General features: G+C 35.7%; 1 protein-coding gene across 1 annotated transcript; it reads left to right on the plus strand.

Moving 5' to 3' along the window:
* Positions 1-14,195: 14,195 nt before the first annotated feature.
* Positions 14,196-22,898, plus strand: LOC140055216 (uncharacterized). The gene is made up of 20 exons (XM_072100482.1): positions 14,196-14,498; positions 15,203-15,338; positions 15,492-15,608; positions 15,749-15,868; positions 16,161-16,189; positions 16,521-16,679; positions 17,068-17,109; positions 17,599-17,707; positions 17,885-18,004; positions 18,171-18,237; positions 18,507-18,618; positions 18,894-18,961; positions 19,634-19,840; positions 20,103-20,208; positions 20,597-20,838; positions 20,992-21,058; positions 21,276-21,355; positions 21,565-21,730; positions 22,000-22,071; positions 22,179-22,898. Exons 1-20 carry the CDS (start codon positions 14,214-14,216, stop codon positions 22,230-22,232), a joined length of 2,358 nt encoding a protein of 785 aa, XP_071956583.1. The 5' UTR covers positions 14,196-14,213; the 3' UTR covers positions 22,233-22,898.
* Positions 22,899-24,496: the final 1,598 nt, after the last annotated feature.

Consider the following 24,496-nt stretch of genomic DNA (forward strand, 5'->3'; position numbering starts at 1 on the left):
TTATATTACACTTTTCGTACCAAAATTATCTGATATTTCCACTTACAGTGTAAACCATTTCTATATAAGGGGCTTTCATACAGGTAATTGGAAGAGTCAATCAGTGTCAGTTTTCAAATCACGAAGGAACGTGTATTGTCGAATGAGATTTGTTGTATCTTGTAAACGAACTAAACAAAAGCAGCCGCATAAATATTGTCAGACAGTTAAATATTCGTTATATTGGAATCGATCGAATTGAAGGTAATTATAAGCACACACACAGAGTTAAATGTTATTTAAGTTCGTCAGTGTTGAATAGCCTCATTATAGAATGTATATGTTCGCTGGATGACAGTAATATTGTTACTCTAATACGAGGTATTCGCTAGATGACGAGGATGTTTTTATTTATGAGATTGATGTTTTGGTTTTATTTTTTAGAACAAAGTAAAACAGGTAAGATATTTTCATTTTCACTTCATGCATTTGTTTTATGTTAGCATTTGATTACCATAAGACCATCCATTCAACAATATATTTAAAATATAATAATAAAAAAGGAAAAAAATGGGATTTAAAAATGTATAAAACCAAAGTGAATGAATGCAAGGACGACCCATAAAATCGACAAGTGAATTTATTTCCAATGGTGGGGTCCATTGCAAGAAGAAAACTGAGATGTGAAAAGTGAACAAGGATCATAAGAAGGACATGGAATTAAGTGTGAAGGACATAATTAAAATATTACATTAAAAATGTAAATAGGCCTAAAGGTAATATAAAAAAGTACAGATTATGTTTCGATTCAAATGATTATTTTTCTTTTCAGTTTCGGCAGATTCTTACAGATTGAAAGATGGTGATAGTTGGTTGCAAGGAAGACTAGAAGTCGAACATTCTTCGGAGTGGGGCACAGTATGTGAAGATTTATTTGACTTGAATGCCGCGCACGTTGCTTGTAATTCTATAACACGTGGTAAAGCATCAAGTTTTAATACATGTGGTGGTGGCAGCGGTCGTATTTGGCTTAGCCAGTTACAGTGCAACGGTGACGAAGCAAGTCTGGAAGAATGTACTCACAATGGTTGGGGGAACGAGCCGCACGGCTGTCATCATTCGCAAGACATATGTGTTGTTTGCGGTAAGTAAATGGAAATATCTTTAAAAAAGTTGTGTAAGATCGTGCGCGTATCTAGTCGATAGATAGACAGTAAATATATATATGCTAAAACTGTCGGCTTACCAATTTTTAAGATATGCATAGAATCACGCAAGACGATTGGGTTATTTATTCTATAGATAAAAACCAACGTTTTTAGATGATATTTTAAAAACAGGCCTAGCAGCACAGTTAAACAGAAATGAAAGCATTTTTTCTATTGAAAATTTATTTTAACAAATTGGCCTATATGTAAAATTTATACAATATATTTTAAAGTTGGTGTATTTTTACGTACAATTACATAATCCCAATTATTGTAACCAAAATAATATTTTGAATATTGTAGTAAGCTGTTCTGATCCGCTAGGCATGGAAAATGGGTCAATTCCGAACGCTGCCATAAGCGCCACGTCTGGTGATGACCCTCAATCCGGTAGACTTAATGATCCGAGTGGCTGGCTTGTAACATTTCCATCGGTTGGGTCAGAATGGATCCAAGTCGACCTCGGTGTTGTTAAACTGGTAACGGGGATTATTGTACAAGGTTGCAACGTTGGGAATTGGGTAGAACATTACAGTGTACGACATAGTGTGATTGACGACGATGTTTCGTTTCAAAACACGGTTGTCGGTGGAGAAGGAGAAAGTAGTTATTTGTTAAGGGTACGTAGCGTAATAATTAGTTTTATTAGATAATGATTGTGCTGTTGAAAAATACACTTTTTCAATTTAGTTTATCATAAAAACTTCAGTTTTCATTTTGAAATGTATAATCATTATGCATCACATACAAAAACAATTGACATCAGAAATAAAATTTGTATACATGCTGGCATCATGGAGATATCAAATAAACGGTATACCTCCATGATTCTAGTAACAAACGGATATACAGTACGTTTTACGCTCTGTTTGAAATTAGACAACTTCTTGCCATTATTAATTTTTCTAATTACATTATCAGAAAAATACTAATATACATAATATTTATATTATTATCCTCTGCAGTTTACCGGAAATACAGATCGTCACACGCCAGTTAAGACATCTTTTTACAATCCAGTCGAAGCACGTTTTATCCGTATCGAAGTGTTGATGAGCAATATCTTCTGCATGCGATTCGAAATTCTAGGCTGTCAAGGTAAGCTGGGCAATCGCATATTATAAACGATAAACGAATGATAAAATACTTTTATTGCAACTTTTGGGTTGAATTATACAAAAATATATAGGCTAATTATACTTAAATGTCAAATTACACAAAACATTATAACTGATTGAATTTATACTACTCTATGTTTGTTTGTTCTTATTTCGAATTCATACAAAATTATTTAAAAAACAGGTCGATACATAACATAACAGTCAAATGATAAAACTTCAGGAAAAAAAGAAAGTAATAACATATGGTGATGAATATATCAAGACAATCCAATTAATGATTAATTTTAGTAGAAATTTACTCTGTTTTGCTTTAATTTACTTATTAATGAATGATCATATTCTGATATGTAACATGTTTTACTAGAAATTGACTGGTGCCAGTCATCCCCTTGTATACATGGACTGTGTGTGAACCAGGGATTACAATACAACTGTCAGTGTAACCACGGATACGAAGGAACCAATTGCGACATAGGTAAGGAGGCGGCGTAAGTATTGACCAATCATGACGTGATGGATCATCCTAACCTTTGCGTCGTGATTGGTCAACAACTCACTTGCGTGTGCGCGTACATTGTTACGTTGCGTTTCTAAAGCTTGGCTCTCACTAGCCGACTAGACGTGACGCAAGGACGTACACGCAACGCAAGTGAGTTGACCAGTTCGAATAATTCATCGCGTGTGATTGGTCAAATCAATAACGTTGCGTTCTGTCGTGTTTGAAAGTTATGTTTTAAATGTGTATTTAAAAGAAATAATGTCGAACGTTTTGTTTCTTCTTTTTTTTTCCAGTTGTGCCTACTGTTTCAATGCTAATAATAGGCCACACTTTTTATAATACTTTAACTAAAGCTAACTACACAGACGCTGTTGAACTGTGTGAAAAGTCATACAATGCCAGACTGCCAGTGTTCAGAACAAGATCATCAACCAGCAGGAGAACGTTCATACCAGTAGAACGATTTTGGTTGTCCCTGAATGACAGAGAAAACGAGGGAGTATTTGTCTGGAGTACATCCAATGCAAACTATCCATTGGAATATGAAAGTAATGATAAATAATATGATTTTTAAAGCCTGGTCTATGCATGGCTAATGTTTACAATTGTTGTTACCTATGCAGAATTTATAACGATGGAGGGGCATACTGTCATCACACCGGCCCAATGGTGAATGAGCTGCGACGTTTAAGCTCTACACTATCAAAGTTTATGTGACAAAAAAAAATGCGATGTGCCCATATATGAACATTATGATGTCATATCACTACCATATAATAGGTATATCACACTATTTTTTGTCAAACTAGTTTGACAGTGTAGACAGCTTAACGTTAATTGCTGCGTCACTCATATTTTTATTGAAAATATTCAATCAGGCCAAACGTTTGACGTCACATCTTGCGTCTTACAGGAGGGAAGAGTGAAATTATTGTATTGATCGGTTGATGTCTACTATTTCAGTTATCTGTTAAGTTAATAGCCTATAGTTAACCATCATAAGTTTGTATACTACAAACACGATGAAATAACTCTATGTATTCACTTTTCCCTGGTTATATAATAAATCAATATAACTTTTAGTGTGGAAGACGCATGAACCTATTAACGCTGGAGATGAAGACTGTGTTACGTTTGACGAAACAGCATGGAATGATATTCCTTGTAAGCAGAACATTTCTGTCATTTGCCAAGCAGGTATGAAATGAATAAACCAGTTCTAAAGCTCTGTCTACACTATCAAACTAGTTGGACAAAAAAGTGTAATGTGCCCAAATATGGTATTGATATGACGTCACCATATCCATGTATGGGCACATCACATTTTTTTGTCACATAAAGTTTGGTAGTGTAGACAGAGCTTTAAGCGTAGTCTACACTACTAACATTAGCAAACTTAATAATAACTAGATGGTACGCTCGCTTCGCTCGCGTACCATCTAGTTATTGGAATGTTCCATTCATCGGAAATCAATACATTTGTATAAATGTATATTAAATCTATCAAAATAGTATGTTTTTAAGAAAATAGGTCTGTCTTCAACATTATGATGCTGTACTCGAGCTGTTCATCCGGTTTTCATCCATTAAAAACAATTATCGTATATTATTGTGTGCGGGTATTTTTCAAGTTGGACATCCATTGGACAGTGTATACCACGACCGGAAAACACCCCTATTTGGGGCAAATCGTTGAACCTAAATTCGTTTTAATCGTCAATAACTAATTATCTAACTCAATTTAATTAGTAAACAGGGTTACATCAGGTGGTTAAAATCAGTACCGAAAGTACGAACCAACTTTATATACCATCGAGTAAAAATTCTAGAAGTAAGGCGCGATTTACTGAATTTTGCCCTTACGTAAATATATATATAGATACCAATACTCACGCCGGACGTCTCCAATTTGTATTAGTGTTATGTTTTAAGGCGGTTGATACTGTATAAAAAGTTTAGAAACCCTCCTTCAAATAGCCGCCATTGGTATTTACTGTCTCTTCTTAAAGAAACTAATCTAGACGTGCCCCAATTAAGTTTGTATTGTCTTTTTTATGTTAGTGCACAGCCCACGTTTTGATTTACAAGCTCAAGTAGTATATGTATGAAACGCCATATGTGTCAAAATATGTATCTTTTTACTAATATTAAGTCAAAATTCCGTCTCCGACTACAACCAATCCAATTATATATTTTTTAGATGCACTTATACCGTACTTGGGAAACTTCCATTACGTGTTGGTTGGTGACATGACATTTAACGAAGCTTTCTCAGCTTGTGAGGGTCTAGGATTAAGTTTGCCAGTCATCACAACACAAAGAAAACATAACAGCTATCGTTTGCTTAATATTTCGTTTTGGCTAGCGTTGAATGACAAAGATGCGGAGGACAAATTTGTTTGGTCAATGCGTGAAAGAGACAAAGGTCAAGGTTCGTGATCACTAACATGGCGTTTCTTTTCTATTGATTCATCTTATCTGGGTTTGTACAGGTTTTAGAAAGTTAGTAAAATATTGGGAAATTCAATTCCGTGTTTTCAATACCCTTGAAAGTCCTAGAAAATGACGATTTTTTTTATTTAAAAATGGGTACTTGTGTATGAATTTTGATTTGGAAATTTTTATTTTTGGCTCTTGGAAAGTCTCAGAAGACTTATTGAATTTGATCCAGTTATTTTCGGTTGTCGTTTGTTAATTTTTTGTTAAATTTCATTTTTTCTAGTCGGCTGGAATTTACTGTCATATTCTGATAATGCTGTAGATAGAGACTGTACTGTGTATGTTGATGGCATATGGAACATTGTGAATTGCGACGACAAGTACAGCGTATTGTGTGAAAAAGGTATGCTTTTCTTAGTACTATCTATCTATCTGTCTGTCTGTCTGTCTGTCTGTCTGTCTGTCTGTCTGTCTGTCTGTCTGTCTGTCTGTCTATCTATCTATCTATCTATCTAAGTTTTTATATGGCGCCCTTTTTTAGCATTATTAATTAAAAAGAAAAGTTCAGATAGAGGTACCAAATCCGCTCCTCTTAAATCGACAGGTAGTACTCAAACATTTACAATAATATAATTGTTTTCAATTATCTGTTTCGGTGCATTTCTATGATTTTATTTCATTTATTTGTTTAAAAAATAATGGAGGTTATAATGAAACACGACAAGTTTGAGCTAAGGTGTACCATGGGTGTATGAGTTACTGTTTTCTTTGTTAAGACCTTTGTAGAAATGCTATTGGTATGGAAGATGGCTCGATTCCTAATAGCAACATCTTGACGTCCACCAATCAAGAGGCTGCGCGCTATAGTAGACTTAATCAACAGACGTCAGAAGGTGTATGGAACGTTTCTACCCCTCGTGAATTCGAATGGATTCAAGTCGATCTTGGTGTTGTTGACATCATAACTGGGGTGATGGTGCAAGGTTGTGGCCACCACAACATGTGGGTGACAAGTTATCAAGTAAACCACAGTAAAGATGGTGTTCACTTTGAATATGCGATGAACGAAGGCAATGACACCTTAATCAATTTGGTATTTAAACAAAAACTAAATTATTTACTAGTTAAGGTAACAATTAACTGTCAAAAACATCTTTGTTCTCTATAAAGTAAAAACATCAAATATTGGAATTATTGTTGTGTTTTAATATTGTAATATAATTGTGGAGACACAACTGCGTCAACGTCTAACTGTCTACACTATCAAACTAGTTTTACAAAAATAGTGTGATGTGCCCACAACTACGGTAGTAATATGACATCATCATATCCATATATGGGCAGCACATCACATTTTGTAGTCACATAAAGTTTGACAGTGAGACCGACCCTTTAGGTAAGTGTTCCTAGGGCGAAGTGAACTGTTATATTTGTCATTTGTATATTTATATATAGGCCCTATAGTATATATTCGTTATTTTTTTCAATTATGTAATATTGTTGAGATTATATAACTACTTTACATTACAATATTTACCACTTTTGACAATTTAACATTTTTTGTTTTTAAATTGTTTAAAGTTTAAAGGAAACAACGATAGCGATTCAATTGTGACAAATCTGTTTTATAATTCGATCAAGGCTCGTTTTATACGCATTGTTGCTGTCAACTGGCAAGCCGCTGTTTGTATTCGATTTGAACCTATTGGATGCAAAAGTACGTCTAAGTTAGACTTGCCCAAAGTCTCTAGTTATTTCGAGGCTTTTCGATGTTTGTCTGAAATACACAAGTAGTATACGTATGAAACGCCATAAGTGCCAAAATATTTATCTTTTTACTAATAGTAAACTCCGTCTGGAAGCCAGACTAGTACTGATCCATTATTTAAACTTGTTTCCACACTAGGCAAATTTAATCCAATGAACGAGAGCGCGTTAGTTTATGTTCAAATTGCCATATACTTTTTGCGAAGTGTTTAAATCTACCCAAACATTCTCGGATAAGCACTAAACCGTAGGTCCAGTGTACACATCTGGCTCAGGTGCACTTTAAATAACCTAGTACATCCTTTGAGACGAGTGGTGTTACTCCAGTGTACTAGTACATCACAGCCACAGCCACATACTCATCATACAGTATATATACACTTGGCCCTCTGGGAGAACAGTCTCTGACTGAAGAGGCTACCCAGTATAAAGAATAAAATAATAATAATATTAATAATATTAACATTTTACTTTTTTAGATAAAACGTACTGTGTTTATTACTCACCGTGCCAGAATGGAGGCAAGTGCTCAGGTGATAAGTACACGTATAGCTGTGAATGTTTGGATGGATATTTTGGCAAGAACTGCGAACATGGTAAGAACGTACAGCACGCTACAGAAGCAGATCTTAAGAGTTCGTATATAATAGAAAGGGATATAGAAACAAATATTTATATTTATATATGCTTGTAATATTAAGATTTATCATTTTATGTTTTTATTTTATTTCATCATCAGCCTACAGTAACCATACGTCACCATTAACAGGGTTGAAAGACATAACATATAATATACATGCAAAAATCAACAAAAAAACAAGAAAACATTTAGATATTACTGACAAAACCTTATGACGGAAATAAGCAAGCGAATCCAAAAAAAATATCAACAGAACCATCAACTTTACACAGTGTGTGGTATGCACGGCGCTCTGGTCTTTTCTTCTTTTTTTTTCAAAGGACGCCTTATAAATACCATATTATTATTATTATTATGTTATCTTGCGTACTCATCTTTCTATTAATAGTTCTTTGTATTTAGTCAAACAGAATTACCTCGCAATAACAGCAGTGGCTGGGAAAATGTACTATACAGCTACAAAGATAGCCAACAACTCGGCTGCAATGCAGTTGTGTGACACTCTATATGATGCGCATTTGCCTGTGTTTAAAACAAAAGAAGAAAGCGAACGTATAAAGGATATTCCACATGATTTATACGAATGGACTTGGTTGGCTTTGAACGATCGTGTTACCAATCGTGATTATTTCTGGACGACATATACCGATAACTACCCACTAACGTATGATGGTAATGCTTTTATAGACATTTTTTTTTCATTGATATAATGATGTCAAAATAAAAACAAAAGCTTGAGGTACAGCCTCCTGATCTTAATGATTATTGTTATTATCGCATCGCATATAGCCATCATGCTCAAAGAAGGTCCGCACTTCTGTTCATCGGGGCTGTCAGTCGATTTGTATATATTTGCGTATATCTCTATACCAATTCATGCTTTCAATTGACACAAATTACAATCCGTCGCGCATTTAACCGAATTTCAATATTCATCAAAACCACTAACTAGTTCATAAGAAGCTTTATTCACGAATTAACATAAATGCATTACACCAAGTGCACCTGATAAACTGAATTGCGGAATGTGTGCACACAAAAAGCTGCCCATCAAACAGTAATAATGGGAAATGCAAGATGTAATCTTACGGATAGAATTGGCTTTTCATTATTTCTGAAGCTCGGTTCCCGCTATGACGCAACGTAAGTACGTAGACGCAAAGCAAGCCTGTTGACCAATGACAAGCAACTGTTCGAATAATCCATCGCTTGTCATTGGTCAAATCACTTACGTTGCGTTACGTCGTTGCGTTGCGTCTCTAGTGGGAACCAAGCTTAAGCCTCGCTTTTTGGTTTTGACATTCCGATGTTCATGCTAACACCAATCAGTGCAAACTACTGGATTAAACATACGTTATGACAATTTAGAGTCACCATAACTTAAGTATGGCGGGCCAGACTGTCATTTAATCATTAACAAGATATCTTAGTTTTAAATAGAGATATCTTTATTAAAAACTAAGATATCTTATTTTTAAATGAGATATTTTCGTTATAGATACTAAGCATTAAGTCTAGTTAGTGCGATTAACATTGAGTCTTTATGTCGTTGACACAATGTTGACCGTCTTCGTCGATATTTCTATTGCTACTCGTTTTGATTATTTCTGCTATACCTACTATCTTTTTAGCGTGGGAAGTGGGTGAGCCAAATGATTATGGAAATGGCGAAGAATGTTGCTTTGCTTTGCCGACAGCCACATTCGTTGATGTTCCATGTAACTGGAATTTGAGTATCGTTTGTGAAAAAGGTAAAGCGTAATAGTATTATTGTTTTGATCTGTAAGGCTCTGTCTATACTATCAAATAAGTTTGAAAAAAAAAGGTGTGATTTGCCAAAATATGGTGGTTATATGCCCAACTATGGTAGTGATCATCATGTCCATGTATGGGCACATCACATTTTTTTGTCAAATGAAGTTTGATACGGTAGACAGAACAGATGTGAATCAAATCGTATTAATGTTCATGATGTAGTCTGTAAGGCGTGGTTGTCACTGGAGACACAACGCAAGGACGTACGCGCAACGCAAGCAAGTTGACCAATGACAAGCCACTGTTCGAATAATCCATCGCTTATGATTGGTCAAATCACTTACGTTGCGCTACGTCCTTGCGTTGCGTCGCTAGTAGGGACCAAGCTCACAATCAATACTATATAGGTGGTCATTGTAAATAATCACTGTATACTGTTAGGAGTGTAGGTTGGTTTAGGCGGAGTAGAAGTAGTATCACTTTGAGAACTAGCATTAGGCTGGACTTTGTTTCCAGAAGACATGACTGACTGTGACTGGGGCTTTTGAATGAATGCTTGTTTATGTGTTAAGGCATAGTCATCAGCCAGTCGAGCAGCTTGACTTAAGGTCTCAGCTTTTTGCTCATCTAGATAAGTCCTCACATCAGGAGTAATACATGATTTAAACTCTTCTATCAAAATTAGTTGTCTAAGCCTATCATAATCTTTATTTGTTTGCTTAGATGCACACCAACGATCAAATAACCGTTCTTTGGTTTGTGCTAATTCAAGGTGTGTTTGGTTAGTTTGCCGTTGTTTATTTCGGAATTGTTGCCTATAGGCCTCTGGGACTAATTCATACCCCTTTAAGATGAGTTCTTTAACTACATCATATGATGAACTTTGCTCAATTGATAAATCAGTATAAATTTCTCTAGCTTTACCAGTTAGTACACTTTGTAAAAGCAAGGTCCAGTGTTCTTTAGGCCATTTAAGATTTTCGGCAATTTTCTCGAAATGTAAAAAGAATTTATCTACTTCCTTCTCCTGAAAAGGTGGCACTAGTCTAATATGTTTAGTTACATCAAATTTTGGATTGGAAGTAGGTTGACTAATTCCACTAGCTAGCTCTAATTCGCGTAATTTTAATTTAAAATCTCTTTCCTCTCTTTCAAATTCCAATTCCATTCTTCGAATTTCAATTTCTTTCATATTTTGTAATTCAATTTCTCTTAATTTAGCATCAATGCTTGAATCAACTTGGGAAGACATAACACTACTATCAAAAATGTCTTCCTCAACCAAATAAGTTAATAAACGACTCTTAATATCATTCTTTCGCATAGAGGATTCAACGTCCTTTAGACCTAGGTGCGTAGCTAGTTTAAGCAAATCATCTTTTTTCAAACTATTAAATACCTCTTGGGTAGGGTCGGCAAAAAATGTTTCTGGTTCAAAGACCATTGTAACAGTTACTAATTTCACAAACAAATGTTTGAAAATAAAACAAATTTAACTAGGTATAAAACTATAAACCTATCGATTTAAGTTAGAGTTAAATTTAAAGTTTTTCCCGGATGACCCCCCACTTTCTGTTACATGCAAGGCACAAACAGAAGATAGGCAATACAATGGATAAGTTTTATACTCTAAACTACGTTTTATTCTTCAAACAGAAAAGCAAAAGATAACAAAATCAATTAAAATGATTATAAAGATAAAGATTAATTAACAATATAAAATAATTATCAAAGTATAAGATGGTGGTAACTATGATCTTAATGCTGAGAGTTGTTTGAGACTTCAACATTCTGAGGTCCTTGCTAATTTGGATGCTAAGTTTGTTCATTTAACAGATGCTGAAAGGATAGAACTAACAAAATTGGTGCTTGGACATAACAGTTCATTTCCTGATGTACCTGTACAAATCAATAATGATGATGATGCTAAGCTGCTTAAAGAACATCCTTATCATCTTAAAATAATACAGCAGAACTATCTAAAACAAGAGATGTATATGCTCCAAACCGATATTATAGAACCAAGTTTTAGTCAGTGGAGTTCACCATGTGTGCTGGTTTTAAAGCCTGATGGTTCTTACCGATTATGTACAGACTTTCGAAAGGTCAATGTAGTTCCAAAGGCGGATTCATACCCATTGACACGCATTAATGATTGTCTCTACAAATTGGGCAAATTTGATCTACTCAAAGGATATTGGCAAGTTTCTCTCATCGAACGTGTGAAGGAGATATCAGCCTTTGTCACCAATGACGGACTCTACCAATACAAGCGAATGCCGTTGGGAATGCGGAATGCACCAGCCACGTTTCAACGCCTCCTGAATAGTGTGATTGCAGACATCAATGGCTGCGAGGGCTACATAGATGATGTTATTGTCTACAGTGATACTTAGCAAGATCATGTTGAGAACATTTTTCAAGGAGCTTTAAAAAATAAACAATTAACAAAATGTGAATTCAGCAGAGGAACTGTGAACTTGATATTATAATGTTGTACACAGGTGTTTTTAAAGAATAAAATATTGTTCTGTGATTTTATATACAATTATTACATTTTACTGTAATGTATATAAAAAGTTTGTATGCAAACTTTTCTTTAAGGAGGGGTGTGTTAGGAGATACATTTATACTATTATATTATTATCACTTTACCATAGTATTGTACTGTATATATTATATTGGTTGTAGACTAGACCAAAGTTCAGTAACCAGGTTGTTAGTAATTGTACCTATGAGATTGCTCATAACTCAAGTTGTCAGAGACACTTGTTTGATATTCCATATAAGGAAATTGTTACAACAACTTCATACTAAGATGATGATGTCATTTGAATTTCATCTTAAAACCAATTTCATCATCTTTAAGTTATTTGATGAGATCATTATGATCACCCCACATATCCTGCATAAGAATATAAATAGTGGTACATTAACCATATTTAATCAGTCCTAATACGAATACTGACATAGCTAAACTAAATGCTGTTAAAGTCTATTGAAGTATCTAGAAGTCTGTTTGACTGTTTTGAACAACTGAAGTAAAGCTTTATATTAGCCTTGGGCTCAGCTATATTTGTAAGTCTTGAATTTCTTTATGTATTTTGATTGTGTGTTACCACCATCTTATACTTTGATAATTATTTTATATTGTTAATTAATCTTTATCTTTATAATCATTTTAATTGATTTTGTTATCTTTTGCTTTTCTGTTTGAAGAATAAAACGTAGTTTAGAGTATAAAACTTATCCATTGTATTGCCTATCTTCTGTTTGTGCCTTGCATGTAACAATACCGATATATCTTATTACATTTGTAATACGGGATCCATAATTCAGTACTACTACAATGTTTTGTTTGTTTTTTTTAGTTGGAAACCTTCCATTCAGCGATAAGCTGTATTACATCCTACCAGACATTGTACCGTTATCCAACGCTTCTGCACTGTGTAAAGATCTTGACGCCGATCTTCCAGTTATTAAGACACAACAGGAAAATGAGGCGTTTCGTTCGATTGGACTTTCGTTTTGGTTGGCGTTAAACGATAACGATACAGAAGAGGAGTTTGTGTGGTCAACACGTATAGATGGAGATCAACAATTACGTAAGCGTTGGTTTTGATTACTTAACGCAACGCAAAGTGATTCGATCAATCTCAAACGATGGATTATTCGAACAGTCGCGTGTGATTGGTCAGCTCGTTTTGCGTTGCGTCTACGTCCTTGTGTTACGTCCTAGTGGGAACCAAGCTTTAGGCGCAATGCAAGAACGTAGGCGCAACGCAAGCGAATTGACCAATCACAAGCGAAATTATGTTCACGTCACCGTCCTGCGCGTCCTAGTGAGAACCAAGGAAGAGTTAAACTCTCTTACCTGGTGGGAACCAAGTTTTAGAAGACACAGTTTTTCGTGCGTGTAATGGTTTTTTCCATGAGATTTTTTTTTATGCTTAAGTGCTGTTCGTATTGCTAGACCGTGTGTATAGGCTTTGGACATAGAGTAGCCTAACTTGATAATTTAGAATTAAAGAAATGATTATTCTTTATTCAGTGGGATGGAACTTGCTACCAGTTTCCGGTAATGGTATAGATAGAGACTGTACGGCGTATGTTGATGGACACTGGGAAATTGTCAATTGTGATGAACAATATACGGTATTTTGTGAAAAGGGTGAGTTAAAGTTTTAGTACTATGCCAACAAATGACTGTAAACAAGAAAGGCCAATGCAGACAGCGTCGTACGACGACGAGGATTAAAGATGTTTAAAGTTCTCCGAACGACCTAAAAACTACGCCCGACGCTATCTGAAGACGACTCGTCTCGTCGGAATTCAACTCAGACAGCACCGACGAGTCTAGTCAAAACGTTTCTTTCGTACCTCGTCGCATGACGCTGTCTGAGATGCCTTAATACGATAACTTCAAAACATCTTTGTTTTATTGAGGTACATGCACTCTAGGCTATAAATACTCTTTTGAATCAAAAGTCAAATAGTAGTTTCCCGTAAAGGCCAATTTACACAGACGAGCGGTAACGGTAAGCGGAAATCCGCGTAGCTTGTCCCACGTAGAATCTGTATCTATCCTGAGCGGAAACCGCCCGTCCGCTCTGCGTTGTGTGTAAATGGTCATAAGGAATAACATAGATTTTGTATTTGTGACGTTACCGCTAAATTGGCCTGTACATTTCTCTTGATGTTTCGAATACACCGTATCTTAATTTTTTTACTTTCTTTATATTGTTAATACAAATATTTTATCTTACGTCATTTGAACACCAGCGGTCTGTCGTAGTTTCCTTGGGATGGAAGATAGCACGATACCGGATGAAAATATCTTGGTATCTAGTAACCCTGAACAAGCCATTCATAGTAGGCTACACAAAAGCGATGTAGGTTGGCGTGGTGCCAACTCTTCTTCGCAGGAGTGGATTCAAGCTGATCTTGGCGCTGAGAAACTTGTCACCGGGACGATTCTACAAGGTTGTGACAACATGGAGTGGGTGACCAGTTACCATGTCAACCACAGTTCAGATGGTGTTCACTTTGAATATGCGATGAACGAACGAAATGCAAAACTAAGTATTCTGGTAAAATCTTATGTAGATGATATGTGATATTATATAACACCTATATAAATTCCTGTCATTTGATTGGACGAATGTGGGTCACATGGCGTGCAATAGTACGCACTATTCAACGATCGTTAAATAGTACTTTTTGAAACATTTTTGTGTACGAAAAAAAACCGTCTAGATGTTATATAAAACAAATAATAAATGTTTTGTATTCGTGTAATGGTACAAATAATGGCACTTGGTGAATGATGAAAGGTTATATCAACTCGGCTTTGCCTCGTTGATATAACCTTTCATCATTCACCTCGTGCCATTATTTGTACCATTGCACTCATAAACATTCATTATTTGTATACTAATGTATTATTGTTTTATGCATCTATTAAAAAAAAAGTAGGCCTTGCGCGTGGTTCCCACTAGAGACGCGTCACAACGATGTACGCGCAACGCAACAGAGTTGACCAATGACAAGCCACTGTTCGAATAATCCATCGCTTGTGATTGGTCAAATCAATTACGTTGCGTTACGTCCTCGCGTTGCGTCGGTAGTGGAAAAATGAAATGCGAGCAACGTGAATACTGTAGTTTAATGCTGATTTTGATTATTGAACTCTTAATCAAATTGACCCATTGTGGTTTCCTGTTGGGTGAGAAAAAGCAATGAAAAAAATAGATTAATAAATACTGTAATATTTTACGGTTTAAATTGTTTAAAGTTTGATGGAAATGTTGATCGTAACACGCCGGTGACGAATCTGTTTTATTACTCGGTCGTTGCTCGTTTTATACGTATAATTGCTGTGGACTGGCAGACTCAAGTCTGTATTCGATTTGAACTTATTGGATGCAAAGGTAAGTTGTTATAATAATCAAAATAATGACTGTGTATCTAATTGCGAAGAAGAATATTAAAAAATCCTGGATCATAGTAATTTAATTACTTAAACGTAATACGGTACGTTAATTTATTTTATAAATATATTTGCTTTGCTAATACAATATTAGAAATGGATTACTGTAGTTACTACTCGCCTTGTGAAAATGGTGCTGAGTGTGTTAATATGGAAAACACTTACAACTGTACCTGTCTGGATGGCAATTATGGGAGAAATTGTGAAATTGGTAAAAACAATCTTATTTGCATGTGCCAATTAAACTATTATTAAAAACCAACAAAAAAAAAAATAGAATTTAAATAGAAATCGACTTTTTGTTGTGCGTTATAAAGTAATATTGTGCTTTCATTTATTTTGTTTTGGTAGTTGAGTCTACGACCACGTCTTTGACCACAGGTCAGTCTACGACCACGTATTTGACCACAGGTCAGTCTATGACCACGTCTTTGACCACAGGTCAGTCAACGACCACGTCTTTGAACACAGGTGAGTCTATGACCACGTCTTTGACCACAGGTCAGTCTACGACCACGTCTTTGATCACAGGTCAGTCTACGACCACGTCTTTGACCACACGATTCTAAGAAGTGTACAGCCTTTGAGTTTTTCCTTTGTGTGTACAAACCCAATTAGGAAAACCCCAATTTTCAGTGGAAAGATTTTAATTGATAACCTTTTAATAATTTTGTAGTATCATAACAATTACCACACCAAACATTATTTTATTATAGGCCCATTTTCTTTGAATATTACTATACAACTTTCTTTTATATTTTAGATGAACTAGAAGATCGTTCTACGTTATCGGTACGAATACCCTACATAATATTATTATAATATCGGGTGCTGTATATTGAGCTGGGGTCCCATTAGGCATTTGAAATCAGCACTTCTGACTCTTATGGCAGCCCCTGCATCTAGTAGTAGTATCTGCCTCAGACGTATTGGCCCATGCCTTTCCTCTAGTCAAGATGTGCACTGGACGAGAGAAGCCCTTGATCAATATTGGGACCAACCAAGGTGCTTTAAACAGTACATCCATCATTCAGATAAATGTAAAACTAATTAGCATTGTCATTCGTGACCGACGTCGGCCATACACACACTGTAATGCCAATGTCATATTCTTTGTTTATAGTGGTCTACTAGTGACTACACTTTCGTGTACATACCAAACGAGGTAGTTAGGATGTTTTCTGCGAAGGCAGCCCAATTACAAAGTCTTCACAGTTTGGATCAAATGCTGGTGCAAGTGAAACACAACGCAACATACGAAAATATCTTCAATTTTGTGAAAGTATGATATTTAAACAATTATATTAAGAAAACAATATAATAGTATAACAAAATAGAAAACAAATATTGTTAATTTTTATCTCCCAAATATCTATTGGACACTATAGGAAACAATTTTTTACTCGTTATCCGGAAATAGATATCTGTCTTTTCGTAATATTTTGCCAAATGCTAAATAAATAGATGTTTGTCCAATGAAGAACACGCAATTACATTAGGCCTATATTTAGATTTGGTGTGTTTGTAAACTCTCGAAATGACTTTCGTTTTTTACTTTAGAGTAAGGTCTCTACGAATGCTTTATCATTATTCAATTATAAACTAACAGATATTAACTTGATTATAATGTTTCATTATGTTCTTATATTTCTATTATTTGATTTTTATAGAATGTTTTGACTGTTACGTCGACGTTTTTGCCATCTATCAAGGTAAGCATTAACCTGTGCAGTGGCACACTTAAGCTCTGTCTACACTATCAAACTAGTTTGACAATAAAAAGTGTGATGTGCCCAAATATGGTAGTGATATGCCCAAATATGGTAGTGATATGACATCATCATGTCCATACATGGGCACATCACATTTTGTTGTCACATAAAGTTTGATAGTGTAGACAGATCTTAACATTACATATTTCGTGAGTGATTGTTTTGATTGTATTGTGGGTTTTCTAATTGAATGGTTGCATTATATTACAACCCTTAATTCATTATTACAAAATCTGTAAATTGTCTACAGTCTGCAAAGTTAATTTCTGATTTGTGCCATGTCTAAAGCTCTGTCTACACTATCAAACTTTATGTAACAAACAAGTATGATGTGCCCATATGGACATGATGATGTCGAATCACTACTATACTTGGACATTTCTACTGATGTAATTCCGTGTCCGTGTTTTTTTGTTTGTTTTCTTTTAGAAAGAAGACGATAAGTTTAAAATAGTTTCAATGAATGAGGTTTTATATAAAATCGCAGCTTCGCTTTTGCCTGAAGATGATATAATTGAGATCGACTCTGAGTACCAATGTACGTACATCTATATACTTAATAATGATAATATTTATCTGTAAGAACAGGCCCAAATAAAGTGTGCACTTAATATATCAAAGCAACCATTTTTTAATTTAAGCAATCTTAACACAATATAACAGAAGAACACATAGTTTATTACAATTTACATTGACATGTTCTCGTTTTTTTCAGTTGTGAATATCAGAAAGATGTCATCGTCCTCATCATACGATGTTGAATTAGACTTAGACAGAGTGAATGAAGGGGAAGGATGTAGTGTTTCGATGTCTATTTCACTATCACTGATTCCGGGTTAGTACAGCTTAGGGTATACCTTAACAATTAAGCACGTGCTTTAATGCGCTTTGAGCACTCTTGAGTGGTATGTACGGTATAAAAATCCTGTTATTATTTTTATTATTAACTGTATCTATTTTACCAATCTAAAATGAAGAAATCACTCTTTAATATTCTTTAGATGACTTTTTAATTCTCGTCATTTTCTATCAAAACCGGCCATTGTTTTATGGGACAACTGACTTAGAGTAAGTAATAACTTAAAATGAACTTGTAAAAAGTAGTATTGGACTACACACTAATACCTGCCTATCATACTGTATGTTCCTCGCTTATTCTTGGCTCTATCTATTTTACACTATCAAACTTTCTATGAAAAAATGTATATCCATATATGGACATGATGCTGTATTTGAGCATATCACCACCATAATTTGAGCACATCACACTTTTTTTTGTCAAACTTGATAGTATAGACAAAGTTTACACATGATACTTTAAAAATGTTTTGTTCAAGGTTTGTGAGTAAAGAAAAGTTCATTGGTTCAGGAGTAGTTACCATCAGCTTGTTCAATTCATTACTAAACAAGATACCGCTCCCTGTTAATATTACCATGAGACATCTAAAGGTATTTTTCTTTTAAAGGAAATATTCTCTAAAGCTCTGTCTACACTATCATCTGTATGTGGCAAAAAATGTGATCTGCCCATATATTGATATGATGATGTCATATCACTACCATATTTGGGCATATCACTACCATATTTGGGCACATCACACTTTTTGTCAAACTAGGTTGATAGTGTAGACAGAGCTTTATGTATTGTTTTCAATTGTGTTTTTAATCACATTATTTTAAGTTTAAGTCATAACAACTATAAATGTATTGGATATGTTTTGCAGAATGTAACTGAACGAATATTAGCAGATGACTTAATAACGGAATGCGTTTTTTGGAATGTTACATACAAGTAAGTGTATTGTTAGTTAGCCAAGTAAAGTGACTTTACATAACTTGACATGACGTGACTTAACTAGACGTGACGTGGCTTGACTAGACGTCCGACTTGACGTGACTTGACTTGAAGTGACTTGACTTGAAGTGACTTGACTTGAAGTGACTTGACTTGAGTAGACGTGGGAATTGACACGACATGACTAGACGTGACTTAACTTGATTGACTTGACGTGACTTGACTAGACGTTCGAAGTGACGTGACTAGACGTGGCTTGACGTAGAACTTGACTAGACGTGATTTTTGACTATAGACTTGACGTGAGACGTGTGACTTGACTAGTAAACAACAGTTTACTAATAATATACGATAATGTGGTCCCATAATACAAACATTAATGTACTCACTGTATGTGTATTATTCTGTCATAGAGAGTGGTTTGATAATGATTGTAAACATTAATGTACTCCCTGTATGTGTATTATTCTGTCATAGAAAGTGGTTTGATAATGATTGTAAACATTAATGTACTCCCTGTATGTGTATTATTCTGTCATAGAAAGTGGTTTGATAATGATTGTAAACATTAATGTACTCCCTGTATGTGTATTATTCTGTCATAGAAAGTGGTTTGATAATGATTGTAAACATTAATGTACACCCTGTATGTGTATTATTCTGTCATAGAGAGTGGTTTGATAATGATTGTATGACTTTCCACGAATCACAAAAGTCGACCACCTGTATTTGTGATCACACAACAAGTTATGCAATACTAGTCGGAAGTGACGTAGACTCTGGCGCTCAAGAGGCACTGTCAATGATAACCACAATCCTGTGCGTTTCGTCTGTCTGTTGCTTGTGTTTAACCTTATTGGTCTACATGTCTTTTGAGTAAGTAAAAAATAACAGAAATAACAGTCATATATATTATAGGCATCTATATAGGGCCTATAAATTTACGTAAGGGTAAGATTCGGTAAATCGCTCGTTGAAAACAAGGCTGGGGCATAATAAATGGTAAATAAAACCTATCGATCCCCTATCACATTGTCCAAAAAATGTGAAAATTCCCTTGATTCTCAACCACAGCCCCCACTCACCTTCACGCGACGCCCTCATTAGTACAAGTACAATCCATTTTACTTTTACTTAGAGAATTAAGGCACTCGGAGCGAAATAACATTCACAAGAACTTGGTATTCTCGCTGCTATTGGCTCAACTATTTTTCTTGGTTAGTGTGGATAACGTTAAAGAAAAGGTAATTTAGCAATATGATTTTCAAGTTGTAACCATGGGCAGTAATTGGGTAAAGAAAAACGCGCGAGATTGAAGTTGGTTCCCACACTAGAGATACAACGCAAGGACGTACGCGCAGCGCAACGCAAGCGAGTTCAATATCAGTGACAAGCCACTGTCGAATAATCCATCCCTTGTGATTGTTCAAATCACTTGCGTTACGTTGTTGCGTTGCTAGTAGGGACCAAGCTTAAAAGGCTACGTGAAGTTTTACGTGCCATTTGGATCACACAAAATGTCTATTGTCTTGTGATTGGTTTACTTGTGTTGCGCGTATTATCTAAATAGTAGAGTGAAGACCAATCAGACAATATGCCTAAATATAAATCATAGAAATACTTTTTTTACAGATACTATGCACAGCAATCGCCATTATTCTTCATTATCTATACTTAAGTGTGTTTACATGGATGACAATCGAAGGTGTAAATCTTTACCTTAAAATCGTCCGCGTCTTCAATTCAGATATACTGAGCATGCGTGCGTATATGATAATAGGGTGGGGTTTACCAGTGGTTATTGTTGGTGTCTCTGTCGCAGTCTGCATTGATGGTTATGGGATGGTAACCAACAACACGGACAAACCTTACATGTAAGTAAACAGGTGACATGCAACTAATCCTCGAAAGTAAGGTCCACGATACAGTTAATTAATTTCATTTTAACGTCATGTAGTTTTATTATCATTACTATGTAACTAAGTTCAGCACAATTTTGATTGTATTTTTTTTTCCTTTTATTGAAGATGCTGGATAGATATAACCAGTCCCCTTCTGTATGCATTTATTGGTCCAATACTTGTTACCATTTTGGTATGTTTTTAATGTTCAATTTTTCTAAAATAAAAAAATTAATAAACCGTGTATCTGATATAAAACTCTATCTACACTATTAAACTTTATGTGACAAAAAAAGTTGATGTGGCCATATATGGACATGATGATGTCATATCACTACAATATTTAAGAATATCACTACCATATATGGGCACATCACACATTGTTAATATTCACTCATTTTATTTTGAAGGTAAATTCATTTGTGTCCGTAATCGTCGGTAGAATAATTTTCAAAAAAAGTGACAGCAACGACAGATGGAAAGATGCCAGGTTTGTTGACTATAAAACAAAGCGAAGAAAGCTCTGTCCACACTATCAAACTAGTTTGACAAAAAGGAAGTGATGATGTGTCCAAATATGGTAGTGATATGACGTCATCGTGTCCATATATAGGCACATCATCACTGCAAAGTGCCTCCCTTGAGAACACGACTGTTTGGCAATAATATTGATTGTTGTATGTTTAACTTATAATTTAGGTCAACTTTGAAAGGTGTGGTGACTTTGCTACCACTTTTAGGCTTGCCGTGGATACTTTGCCTGTTTGCCAAGAACTCAAGTATAGCTTTAGCAACCATTTTTACCGTGTGTAACGCACCGCAGGGAGTTTTTCTTTTCTGTACTCATTGCTTGTTCAGCAAAGAGGTTTGTATCACTTGCATATGTGTAAATTACGGGGCGCCGTTCAGGACATTGCTAATTTTGTCGATAAAATACAATTGTGTGCCCGTTGTAAATCACTCGACTATTATGTCGGCCAATAATCATTTTATTTATGTGTATACATTAGTATCAATCAAGCCTAACGGATTACACGCGCCGCCATCACAGGACAGTACGCGCAACGCCAGTACTTTGACCAGTCATAAGAATTTATATATTAAACAGTAAAAAAGAAGTGAATTGTATTACAGGTTCGAACTGTGATGACGTCACGCTGGTTGCGACGAAAAGCTCAGTCCAGTATCGGCCCACAAACATTGACAGTAAGACAACCTTCTGCTTAGTATTTCAATCTTCTGATAGTATTTTGTGTATGGGACGATTATGCTTAATCACGTAGTAATTAAAACGGTAATATTTCTTATTTCAGAAAACATCAACCACGGTGACAACCAATGCTTTGCCTTGGGTTGAGAGCAACTAATAGCTATGTACTTGAATCAAATTAGCTTGCTTCTTGCTGAATCAATGCAAATGTGAACAATAGCCTACATTAAGCAACTGTTATTTTGACTCTGGAAGTTTCAAGTTTTATTGTTTCACACAATACAAAATACAATATAATAATACAGACCATAAATTAATAAATACAATTGTGTGAGGAGGACGCATTAAGCCAAGGCTTTAAGTTTGGTCCTCCAGATAAATAAATATATATTTAATTATTTAATTTAAATGACAAAAAAAAAATCTTCTTTCTTTCGTCAAATAAAATTAAACAAAAAGGCACAAAAAAGGAAAAAAAAGAACAGTCTAAAGGCAATTGTGAATTACTAATGTTCTAAATAGTTTGAAATAAGTATTTGTTTGTATTTTGTCTTAAATGATGGGTATTGCTTTTAGATTGAGCGGTAAGTTATTCCATGTAAAAGGTCCATTGTAAATCAAAGATGTTCTTTTAAGTAATATGGTATGCTTTTCGTATATTAGTTTTTTTTGCAGTTGAAGATCTGGTGTTGTAAGAATGATTATAATTTTGAAAATAGGAGTAAAATTGAGTTTGTAATTTATTATGATTTAGTCGGAACATGAATAAAGCTGTTTGGAGTTTATCAAATAAAGTATTGAGAGATTAAAAAAGTGGTTTAGTGTGAGATTTTGGAGCTGCTCCCGAACACACTGCCCATCTCAATTCGCCAATGTACTAACTTGGAATCGTTTAAAAAAAATATTAAAAACTCATCTTTTTGCCCAGGCTTTATACATAGTCATAATTCTTTCCATTTTAAATTCACAATTTTATTGTGTATTTAATCTAAAGTGATTGCATACTATAAGCATTCAAAGGCGCCTTGAGCACATTTGGTGGCAAAGTGTGCTCTAGAAATCTGTATTGGTAATAGCTAGCTTATGTTAAAAAAACAATCTAGCTCACCACAGAGACTGGACGGGACAGCAGCACTGGACGAGACAGCAGTACTGGACGGGACAGCAGCACTGGACGGAGCAGCAGCACTGGACGGGACAGCAGCACTGGGCGGGACAGCAGCACTGGACGGAGCAGCAGCACTGGACGGGACAGCAGTACTGGACGGGACAGCAGCACTGGACGGGACAGCAGCACTGGACGGAGCAGCAGCACTGGACGGGACAGCAGCACTGGACGGGACAGCAGCACTGGACGGAGCAGCAGCACTGGACGGGGCAGCAGCACTGGACGGGACAGCAGCACTGGACGGGACAGCAGCACTGGACGGAGAAGCAACACTGGACGGGACAGCAGCACTGGACGGAGCAGCAGCACTGGACGGGACAGCAGCACTGGACGGGACAGCAGCACAGGACGGGACAGCATCAATGGACGGAGCAGCAGCACTGGACGGGAGAGCAGCACTGGACGGAGCAGCAGCACTGGACGGGACAGCAGCACTGGACGGAGCAGCAGCAATAGACGGAGCAGCAGCACTGGACGGGACAGCAGCACTGGACGGAGCAGCAGCACTGGACGGAGCAGCAGCACTGGACGGAGCAGCAGCACTGGACGGGACAGCAGCACTGGACGGGACAGCAGCAGCACTGGACGGAGCAGTGCCACAATATGGATATCCGCTTTATTAATATAACTTCATATCGATGAAACTTTATAATAATGCTCTCAGACTAAAACAAGCTAAACTGTAAACGCTAAATATAATTGGTCATACCTAATATCAAACGTTAACATATGTCCCACTCTTAGCCAAACACGTGGTCACTCAAAGCTGTTAAGTATGTAAGCCTACTTAGTATTATCTATCGTCTGTGCTATGCTGCTATCCATACATTTATTTATTAACTTTTTAAATCATGTTGTATACATCATAATTAGTAGTCTGATCTCATAGACGTATTATATTACAACTAGAGGCATTTATAACAAAATAAATGGAGAACGACTTAACTTTATAAAAGTTAGCAAAGTTTTTGTTTAGAAAATGACTTTATAGAGGGCGCTTTAACAAACTTTGTCGATCGTGTGTGATCTTCCCCTGTTGTGCTGCTGAAAAAGTATAGCCTGGGTGCATAACAGTTAATATACACATTTGCGGGAAAAAAGTATAGGACAATTTTTTTGTTTTGTTTTTCTGATAAAGTATACCAAATAAAATGTCAGAAAAAAATTCCCATCCCAGGACTTTAAAATGTTGACCTATATAACACACACAAATACCTATAACACTCACAAATACTATTATAGAGGATAGGGAA

Source organism: Antedon mediterranea, chromosome 7 (assembly GCF_964355755.1).
Source record: "Antedon mediterranea chromosome 7, ecAntMedi1.1, whole genome shotgun sequence".
NCBI classification, from domain to species: domain Eukaryota; kingdom Metazoa; phylum Echinodermata; class Crinoidea; order Comatulida; family Antedonidae; genus Antedon; species Antedon mediterranea.